The sequence below is a fragment of the Lissotriton vulgaris genome, chromosome 3_1 (genome assembly GCF_964263255.1).
Source record: "Lissotriton vulgaris chromosome 3_1, aLisVul1.2, whole genome shotgun sequence".
NCBI classification, from domain to species: domain Eukaryota; kingdom Metazoa; phylum Chordata; class Amphibia; order Caudata; family Salamandridae; genus Lissotriton; species Lissotriton vulgaris.
Genome location: NC_141689.1, coordinates 8,391,166 through 8,401,963, shown reverse-complemented (window position 1 = coordinate 8,401,963; position 10,798 = coordinate 8,391,166). Strand labels below are relative to the sequence as shown.

The 10,798-nt window shown below is 44.2% G+C and overlaps 1 protein-coding gene across 1 annotated transcript; it reads left to right on the top strand.

Moving 5' to 3' along the window:
• The first annotated feature begins 7,362 nt into the window (after window positions 1-7,362).
• LOC147725808 (uncharacterized) lies at window positions 7,363-8,814 on the top strand. The gene has a single exon (XM_086962788.1). The coding sequence runs from the start codon at window positions 7,363-7,365 to the stop codon at window positions 8,812-8,814; it is 1,452 nt and encodes a 483-aa protein (XP_086818914.1).
• Window positions 8,815-10,798: the final 1,984 nt, after the last annotated feature.

Here is a 10,798-nt window from a genome sequence, read left to right as displayed (position 1 = left end):
GTTTGTTTTGCTGCAGTGCAATTGTAACTGGAAAGTAATGTATCTACTTAGGTTAAAGTATTATTTATGTTTTATTACAGCATGTTGTCCAAGTACGTCAATGAGCATCAGACTGATTGGGATGTTTATTTGGACCAAACATTGTTTGCTTTACGATCGAAGCCGCATACCACCACAAAAGTTTCCCCTTTTCTACTTATGTATGGCCGTGAAGCAAGATTTCCTAGTGAGGTCATGGATGGACCGGTATGATATTTATAATATTCCAATGTATATTTTAAAGTGGCAGTTGATGTACTTTGACATACATGTTTGGCGTGCTTTTTTGCATTTGAAACAAACTTTGTTTATCATATTTGTGCTAAATAGCTGTATATTAAATTTCTCCATTTAAAATCGGTAAAAAGCATTTTTTTTATTTTTTCCTTTATTAGCTTCTGTTTAAACTACCAACAGAAAGCGAGTATGCATCAATTGCTGCAGAAAAGGAAATTAGAGAAGCAGAGTTGCAGAAGCAGACAATGCAGAATATAGAGGTTGCACAGGAAAAACAAAAAGAGAAGTTTAAAAAAAGAGTTTGTAAAAGATATAAGCCGTACTTGTTCAGCGAGGGAGAGTTTGTCCTTGTGAACAATTGTAGGCGATTGGCAAGGAAAGGCGGCATTTTGGAGCATAATTTTGCAGGACCCTACCATATACATGAGATTAAAGGGAAGCGTGTAAAGTTACTCAATAGTAACAACGTGGTCTTACGTAGGACTTATAATCTGGACATGTTGAGGCCTTATCATTTGAGTGCGACAGGTAATTTTGTTAGGGCTACCTTTTTTAAAGTAATGGCCAAATATTTTTATGTTTTGTATTATGTTGCTCACTGTGCCTGTGTAAATGTCTCTTTCATATGCGCAAAGTTAAATTTTGTTGTGTAAAGAACACTACTTTACATTTGGGATTTATCAATATGTTCTCTTGTTTCAGTATTGTTTGCGGTTGCATGTTTGAGTATTCTGTCTAAATGATTAACAACCACTTTAAAAAATAATTTAGCAGGAAACATGACCAGTGACCGAAGGCCATCCGTGCTCCCACTACCTGCCGCACCGCCTGCATCATGTCCCGCCACGCCTGCATCATGTCCCGCCACGCCTGCATCATGTCCCGCCACGCCTGCATCATCTCCCGCCACTGTAGCATCATCTGCCGCCACGCCTGCATCTTCCGCAATGGCCGCTTCATCTCCCACAAAGCCTGCATCCCCCTTAGGTCCTACTACCAAATTGTGTAAAAAAGTTCATGATGTATGGCGTAAACCGGCGATTGGACGGTTAGAAGCAGTAGTGGCGGGTTTCAAATTATATGATGAATCTTTTTGGTCCTTAAAAGAGGACCAATGGATAGTTGATGAGGTTGGTTTTCATAAATTGTATTCTGACTATAGTATCTAATTATGTAGGATGTACATGTAGAGTCCCGTGGTAGAGTTTATTTGTTTTCTTCATTTTTTTGAAAGGTGATTGATGCGTATCTCATCAGATTATGCCTGTTAACCACTAATGTACGTATATTGTCATTAATTATTAATGCACCAACCAAAAATATTAAATATGTATGAAATGTTCCTAACCTACTTTATTTTATCTTGACTTCAGTGCTTATTGATTTCTGCAACAGTCTCTTCGTCCATTTTCCTTGGATCATATCGCCCCTCTCATTGCCGGGTAAAGATTGAAATGTGTATCATGATTACAATATTTATTTGGGTTCTTAATGATTATTCCATAGTTCCAATTATTTTTTATGCCATTTATTAATATTGGAACATTTTTCCGAGCACTAAAAAAGGTGTATGCTGTATGTCATTTATTTTTTGTCATTGTCTTTGAAGTGATTATTGTTCGTTTCTAGTTCTCTTTTAATAGTTAATCACTTGTTAGCATTTTTCTGCATACATCGAGTAGGGATGTTGTATTTCACTTGCATTTTTTCATATGCTTATTTTGTACTGTATAGATACCTTTTAAGATGAAGGATACAGTCCTGTGTCTGACCAATACTGGCGTCCATTGGCTACTTTTGGTAATTGTAATCTTTTTTCACCTTTGTCACTTTTGTCATATTCTTCTCCCTAGCTTCGACTTTGTATTACTAGTAACTGCTGATCTGTTTTGCTGAACACTATATTAATTTTCATTTTTTGATTTAGCAATCACGTTTGTAGCATACAAAATCATTGACAAATTTCCATATGTTAATATTTCTTTTCCTATTGTGCGTACCGTTTCAGATTTTAAAAACTTTTGCCAGAAAAATAATAGTGTATGATTCGCTGGATGCCAATCCTGGGACCTACCTTAATTTTTTACAGAATTGGAGGTAGCACTTACTTTTACTTTCTATTGCATATGTTATGTCAAAAGTGCGCAGATACTTTTTGTCCAACATTTTCTTTTTTTCTAAGTTGAAATATGTATTATATTGTAATCGTATTTCTGTTTCATTTTTCTAAACAATATGTAACCTGACCGTTCGTATGTTTCTAAAGGACTTTTCTACAGGCAATCGACTGTCCACACAGTGAGCTCTGGCACTTAGTGGTAGAATGTAATGCCAAACAACAGGATAGCTACAATTGTGGTGTTTTTTGCATGCTGGTAATTTTCCCATACTTTAATTTCAAGTTTGAATTTGTCGTAGATAGGTTTATGTTAAATATTGCTTACGCCTTCGTAGTAGTTGCATACATTAAAGACTGCTTTATATTTAAATTACTGTTTTGAACGGCAAGTGATCCTGGTGGTACTGCCTGTCGGCCTTGATTTTCATTTGCCTGTGTATTTGTCCGACAAGGAGATGTTACTGATGTGGTAGGTGTGAGACGTTTTACAAAAGAATTGTAAATTAAAATGTGCTTCAATGTATGAGTTCTTTTTTTATTTCCATTATGTTATTAGTTTACCTGTACGTTTTTAAACTCTGTCTAGTTTGCAGAATCGTACTTACTTGGAAGACCACTTCCGTCAAATGAAATCAATACCACGTTTCTGAATGATTATAGAATGTTTATTGTAGTAAAGCTACTGGAGTATTCAGGTTAGAATTTTAGATTGTACGAAACATGTTTGTACATTTGTAATGCCCTGGCTTACTTTCAAACTTTATGTGTGTGGTAGCAATTTTTCTTTTCTTCAAAGATCAAACGAGCACTGCCAAGTATTTCATTGTATCCAAGCTAGTAAGTAATGGAAATTACCTTGTAGTTTTGTAAATGGTTGTTTTTGTATTGGTTTTTTCAAAGACTTTCGAACAGCAGTGACTGGCCTATGTACTTCGTTTTAGTATTGTTTGAAATCTGTCCATAATGTCCTTTACTGATGCACTACTGTTGTCCTCTGTCACATTTAGAATCAGTTCAAGACTTCTGCGGGGTCTGCAATGAACAAAATTTACAGCTTGTTCTGAATTCCTCTAAGGCACAATGCCAAGTATGCTGTAGATGGATCCACATGGAGTGCATTCCAAGTGACCCCTCGTCTTCCTTACCTTCTCAAGGTTTTACTTGTCAGAAATGTATTTAAAAATGCAATGTATTTTAGTTCACCTTTTTCCGCATTTTGGCTGTAGATTTACATGGTGTCTACTTTCCTGCCTTCTATAAATGTGTATGTATTATCATCTAATATTAATCTTTGTTTGTCAAGTGCAAACAAACCATCATCCGTTACAGTGGCTAGCTGACTAATGGTATGCGCGAATATAATGTAATTTCCGTGAAAGCCAGCCATGTTTTATTTTTCATTTGCTACACACTTTGACATAACCCCTGTCTGGGAAATGGCGTGTGCGTTAAGAAATGTGGTAAGCTCTCAGGCACTCTGCCAAATCGCATCCAATTCACTTCTCACAATGGTCTCTAGGTGCAGGGGGCTGTCCGGGACATTAAGGAAGTCATTAAGCAAGGCACCGTTGAATCACCCTTGATGCTACGCCACACCTTTCCACAACTACAAATAACATCAAACAACTGTAGGTTTTGGTTTGGTAGGCAGCAGGGTCCATGCGAATCACCTTCACCTTATTCAGCATCCACAGAATGCAACGCATCCACAGAATGCAACACATCGATTTCAAAGTGCAGTGACAATATTTCTTTACATTCAAACTACAGGCCCTTTCTGATCTGTGTTTGTCTATTCTTTTAATTCAAACTACAGGCTCTTTCTGGGCTGTGTTATTTTGTATTTGGCCTGTACTTTTATTGTCGATATTCCAAAGTATAGGCCCCTTCTGGGCCTGTACTTTTACTGTCGATATTAAGAAGTACAGTCCCCTTCTGGGCCTGTACTTTTATTGTTGACATTCCCAAGTACAGACTAATCGGTCACCAAGTTCAAGATCAGTTTGGACAAGTGGAGTCCACTCGACTTCTGGACTTATTCACCGCCCACACAATGCAACACACCAATTTCAAAGTACAGTGACTCTAATTCTTTACATTCAAAGTACCGGCCCATTCTGATCTTTGGTTCTCTATTTTTTCAATTCAAACTACAAAACCTTTCTGTGCTGTGTTTGTTCATTATTCTTTCAACTCAAACTACAGGTCCTTTATGGGCTCTTTTTGTCTGTTATTGTTGAACTTCAAAGTACAGGCCTTTTCCGGTCTGTGTTTGCCAATTAATCATCAAAATCAAAGTACAGGCCATTTATTGACCCTTTGTGGCAAGTACTATCCCGTGAATGCAGTGGCTACTTTGCACACCTGCTGCCTTTTGGGCTGTGTTTGCCAATTATAACATACAATTTTGTAGCGGGGGACCCGATTTTGTAGCAGGGATTAGACTTTGTAGCCGGGATCAGATTTTGTAGCTGTGATCAGATTTAGTAGCAGTGACTGGATTGCTACTTACCTCAGCTGGCGAATGAGCAGGTATAATGTTTAGTTTATTCTGCTTATTCAGGTAGTTCGTCAAACATGTCCTGGCTGTTAATGTCTTATCTTTGAAGAGTATGTTTGGTATCTCATTTATTCAATTTTTTGGGTGTTCTTTTGTTCAACGTCTACCTTCTTTGGGCTCGCCCTCTCAGCTGAAGCGGTTAACACCTTCAAAATCAGTTTGACTCTTATCTGACAACCTGTCAGATCTTACGCTTCCGCGTAATGCAACCATTGGGCAATAGTAGTAAATCTGTATGAAATGTATTTTTTCTTTCATGTATTTCCACCTTCCTCTTTATGGTATATTGCAAGAGTGTCTTCCGCTATAATTTTTGACACTAGGGCGCCTTTCTTCACCAGGCTCTTGGCCGCATTGTAGCCAGCACCGATTAGCGCCTTCTTCTTGATACACTGGGACCGGCCAACCTTATAAGTTGTGCGGAAAAGCTTATTTACCGAGGCAAAAATATTCTTACTGTGTTTTGTCATGGTGACTCTTTAATTCAACACACCTACATGTTGCCTTTCTGGGCTGTGTTGGCAAATTTATTTTCTAATTGTAATGGCAGGCCCTGGTATGGGCCCGGTAGTCACATTTTTCAGCCCAAACGCACAGTCTTGAGTGGGTACTTTGTGCACTTGCTTGCTTCCTTAGATATGGTACCCGTTTCTCAGGCTCGCACTGAGGAATCAGACTCCCATTCTTTGTAATGGCCACGACTTTGACTTGTCAGTAAATGTGCACCATACATTGTTGTTCAACTTCTTCTTCAGCCTTCGGGGGCATCAAGCATTGCTGTACTTTGCCATGTTGTAAAAGTCAATAAGACGGATCGACATCGGTGTGTGTTTTCCACAGGATGGCGATTCTCACCATCCAGACGTATGTCACCCTCTCCCTTTGAAAGTTCTTTTTGGTTGTCATTTTCTGCGACATTCATAATTTCTATGTAGGTTCGTGAAAATTAGAACGTAACAGCCTCCTCATATTATTGGATTTTAATTTTGATATTTCTAGCTGTAAAATGCAGATTTAAAATTCACTTATGAAATAATAAAAAAAAGAAATGTTGGCTCCAAGCTACAGGTAGCCCGATGTAGATGTTAATGTCGTGTCCCTCTGACACTTTCTGATGGACCATCATGGGTCGTGAGAAATGGTCTGCTCAGTCCTTTTTGACTGCTGTGTTGCTCAGGTCCTCTGGTGACAGATGGTCATCACTTTATGGGACCGTCCTCTCAAGCGTTGGGTCGCTGTCATGCATCTTCTCCCCTCAATTCATTCATGGCATTTGTTCACCGTTTCTGGTTCAGTCCAGTCCATCACAGAGGTTGGCGTCTTTCAGGTCCAACCGGACCATCCAGTCCCCTTCCTGCAGCAGATATGTCAAAAGATGGATTCCCTCTGTGAGGAGGAGCAGGACGGGTCCCGTGGTGTTACCCAGGAAGGCACTTCCGCTTTGCCATCATGCACGGACCAGGAACGGGCCAGCGCTCTAGTCTCAGGCAAACCGGAAGGGGCGGAGCCGAGTCTGACTGCGGAAGTGAGGAGGATAAGAGGACTGGGGATGGAACGGACGGTGTGCAGCATTGGAGGCAGGAGAGCCGAGCACCTGGAGGACGGAGAGGAGAACCAACGGAGAGGACGTATTCCAGTAGGAGAGGAAGTGACGGACGTCGGAACAGCGGAGGAGAGAGCCGAGAGCTGCGTCGGACCAGAGGAGGAGGGAGCAGAGAGCCGCGTCGGAGCAGCGGAGGAGGGAGCAGAGAGCTGCGTCGGAGCAGCGGAGGAGAGAGCAGAGAGCCGAGCAGAGGACCCGGCGAGTGAATACCCAAGTAAGAAGAACGTCTTATACAACGCGAGTAAACCCGGTGGGCCGACGGGAGGAGGAGAAGACGCCCCGGGTCCAGGCGCCGTGGTCCAAGGGACGGGCCGCGGCCACAGGCAAGTGCTGTTGCAAGGGGCATTCTGGTGGGGTGTTTGGGGAGGTGGGAGGTAGAGTACTTGATTCGGGGAGGTGGGAGGCAGAGCACTTGAGTGGAACTGGGTTTTGTTTAATGTTCCTCACACCCCTCATCCCCACTGACTGGTGACGGTAGCACACATAACAGAGAGGCAGACTAGTGGATTGACCCCGTGTCTTGCACCCTTTTCTCTTCCCTTCTGAGGCCCAGAGACCCGGGATACCAGAGAACTATGAGCCCAAGGAGAGACCCCATCATCCTGACCCGCTCTGGACAAGCAGGAAGCAGAGAACCAGTGCCCTGAGATCCTATGGATTCCACCCTTACATAGTGTTGTTCATAACTGCCAATATCTTGAATAAAACAATCAAGAACATAAGTACTGTGGTCTGGCTATTTACATCCCTTGGGTCCCAAAATGCCTACACTTGGTGTCAGAAGTGGGATCCTAGTGTGACGACATGTCACAACCCGTGCCCATCCCAGTGGAAAATGTCATTACCCAATTGGCGGAAGGCCAAAGACATCTTCAGATTATATTCGAACAACAGATGCAAACTGCAAAAACAGAGAGGGAAGTATTACAGGATGCGCTAAAAGAGCAGGCCACTCTCCTAACCACAAACCAGCATGTTCAAGACACTGCCATCCTGCGTCTTACGGATGTCATAGACAATACCAGAATACACCCTGACGTGCCTATCTCTGTCCTACAGAAATTCCAAGAAGGAGAAGACCCTGACTATTTTTTTACTAATTTCGAACGTGTTGCCACCTCAGCAGCATGGCCTAGGGAAAGGTGGAGCCAATATGTTGCACCCTTGCTGTCCGGTGAACTACAGGCAGCCTATCAGGCCGCTAATTCAGCCGGCAGAACACCTTATGATGAAGTAAAGAGAGCCATCCTTGAAAGACTCGGGTGCGACCAGGAATATTACAGGGCTAAGTTCCGAAAAGAGAAGTGGAACCCTGGGGACAACCCCAGGGCCCTATACTACCGGATACAGGACCTAGGGACACGTTGGCTTACTCCCCAAGACTCCACCGTGGAGGAGCTGACCGCCAAAGTGTACCTGGAACAGTTTTTGGATGCCCTGCCGATCTCCACTTGTTCATGGGTTAAACAGCATCCCCATCTTACTCCCGCTACAGCCATTGACCTAGTCTATGCATATCACAGGGCCCCCGAGTTCCGAATAGGGCACACCCGATCTCTTACTCCCCTTCCACGACAGAATAGCCCCAGAGCACCAGTCCGACCTGAACCTCGAGCCCCTTTTCTCCCACGTATCCCCTTCAGGCCTGTTACCCCCGTCCCGAGTCCCAGTGCACAAGGACCCCAATGTGATCACTGTTCAGAGTGGGGCCATATAGCCCGACAATGCCCTCACAGAAACCCACCGGCCGAACCAATGGATATCGGCTATTCCAAAGGAAGGATATACCTGACTGGTCGGGGTCATCCTCAATATAATAGGGAGGTCTTACTAAACGGAAAGAAGCAACAGGCCCTGTTAGACACAGGTTGTAGAGTGTCAGTCATAGACGAAGCCCTTGTATTCCCACAACAGCTGCGAAGCCACGAAAAGGTCCATGTAACCTGTGTCCACGGTGACACCGTGGAATACCCTGTCGCCGAGGTGTTGTTGGATGTCTCAAATGATCCCCAATTGCGCCAAGTGGGTGTAATACCCTCCTTACCGGAGGCGATTATAATCAGGACAGACCACCCCAGGTTTGACCAGTACATAGACGAGACAAAGAAGGATACAGTGACTTGGTGGGGTGATACCCTTTCAATAAAAGCGAAGTGGAGGGAGAAGGGGGAAAAATCCGGAAAAGCAAAAGTGAGAGACGAAAAGCAAAAACCCTGTACGCTCAAATACACCGACGCTCACACGTTTTTCCTGTGACCCTTACAGACGTGGTGGAACCCTCCCCTACCAGCTTTCGGGTAGCCCAGAGGGACGACAACACCCTTCAGCACGCCTGGGAACAAGTGCAAGAACCAGAGCCCGATAAGGTAGGACCTTATTTTTATGAAAGCATGGTTTATTGTAAAGAGCCACAAAAAGAGGAGACGCTGTCTCAAACCAGCTTCTTGTTCCCCTACCCTTTCGTGATCATGTGCTACAGTTGGCCCACAACCACACTGGGGGAGGTCATTATGGGAAGGAACAAACGCTTACGTATTTACTGGGACGGTTTTATTGGCCTGGGGTCTATGGAGACGTGGCAAGGTATTGTGCTGCATGCGCAGGATGTCAATTGTCTAACCCGGCGGGAACAAGAAAAGCCCCACTGTTTCCTCTGTACATCATTGATGTCCCGTTCAAACGCATTGGAATGGACTTAGTGGGACCACTCACTCCCTCAGCCCGGGGCCATAAATACATATTGGTGGTGGTAGACTATGCCAGTCGATACCCCGAAGCGTTCCCACTGAAATCCATGACTACCCCTGCCATAGCCAGAGCCCTGGTCACCTTGTTCACCCGGGTGGGGTTCCCCGAGGAGGTTCTCACGGACCAGGGGACCCCTTTCATGTCTCGTTTGATGTCCCAGGTGTGCGAGATTCTGGGTATCCGACGAATAAGGACTTCGGTATACCACCCCCAGACAGATGGCCTTGTGGAGCGTTATAACAAAACCATCAAGAATATGCTCCGCAAGGTCATCTCAGACACAGGAAGATACTGGGACCACCAGTTACCTCTCGTTATGTTTGCCATTCGCACGCATGAACAGAGGTCCACGGGCTACTCCCCGTTCGAGATTCTCTTTGGTAGAAGACCAAGAACCCTGCTAGACATGGCAGCAGAGCAATGGGAAGAGGAAGAGGAGGAGGGGAAACCCCTTCAGCAGTACGCAGCAGACTTAAAAGCCGCCATTTCACACATATGGGGTCTGGTACACGAACACTTAGAGACCGCTCAAACCTCACAGAATGACTATATGATCGGGGTTGCCAGATGAGGACTTTCCAGCTAGGCGATAAAGTACTCCTACTCCTCCCAACCAATGACAACAAGTTATTGTCCAAATGGCAGGGTCCCTTTTCCATAGAAAAACACGTCACCCCTGTCACTTACAGTGTTCTCCAACCACTCCACCCAGGGGGGAAACAGATCTATCACATTAACCACTTAAAAAAATGGGTTAAACCCCCTAAGGCCAGGGGTGGGGGTCAATCGGCCCTGTTTGTAAACACGCAGAAACCGTTAAACATCCCCACAGCACCTACCACCTCTTCACAGACCGAGGAAGCCCCGATAGGCAACATCATCACTCCCACCCAGCGTACTCAGTTAAAAGCCACCCTCGCTCACTTTCCTGATCTCTTTTCCTCTAATCCCGGGTTGACCACATTGGTACAACACAACATCGTGGTCCTAAACAATACCATAGTCAAACAGAAACCATACTGAATCCCTGAGGCCAGAAGAGAGGCAGTGGAAAAAGAAGTATCCGCTATGCTTCAGGCCAACATAATCGAACTATCCACGAGCAACTGGTGCTCCCCAATAGTGCTGGTACCAAAACCCGACGGAAGCATACGCTTTTGCATAGACGTCCGCCAGGTGAACAACGTGACCAGGTTCGACTCCTACCCAATGCCTCGGGTTGATGAAATGCTAGAAAAATTAGGAAATGCCACCTATATGACTACCCTTGACCTAACTAAAGGGTATTGGCAGGTCCCCCTTTCACCACAAGCAAAAGAAAAGACTGCCTTTTCCACTCCGTCGGGGCTTTACCACTTCTGCGTCCTTCCTTTTGGATTGCATGGAGCCCCGGCGACATTTCAAAGGCTAATGGACCGTCTCTTGCAACCCCATAAAGACTATGCGGCTGCGTACTTAGACGATATAGTAGTATTCAGCCCTACATGGGAAG

Bases quoted from the DNA above. Each gene is read 5' to 3' on its own strand.
- LOC147725808 (XM_086962788.1), top strand. From the start codon at position 7,363: ATGTCACAACCCGTGCCCATCCCAGTGGAAAATGTCATTACCCAATTG.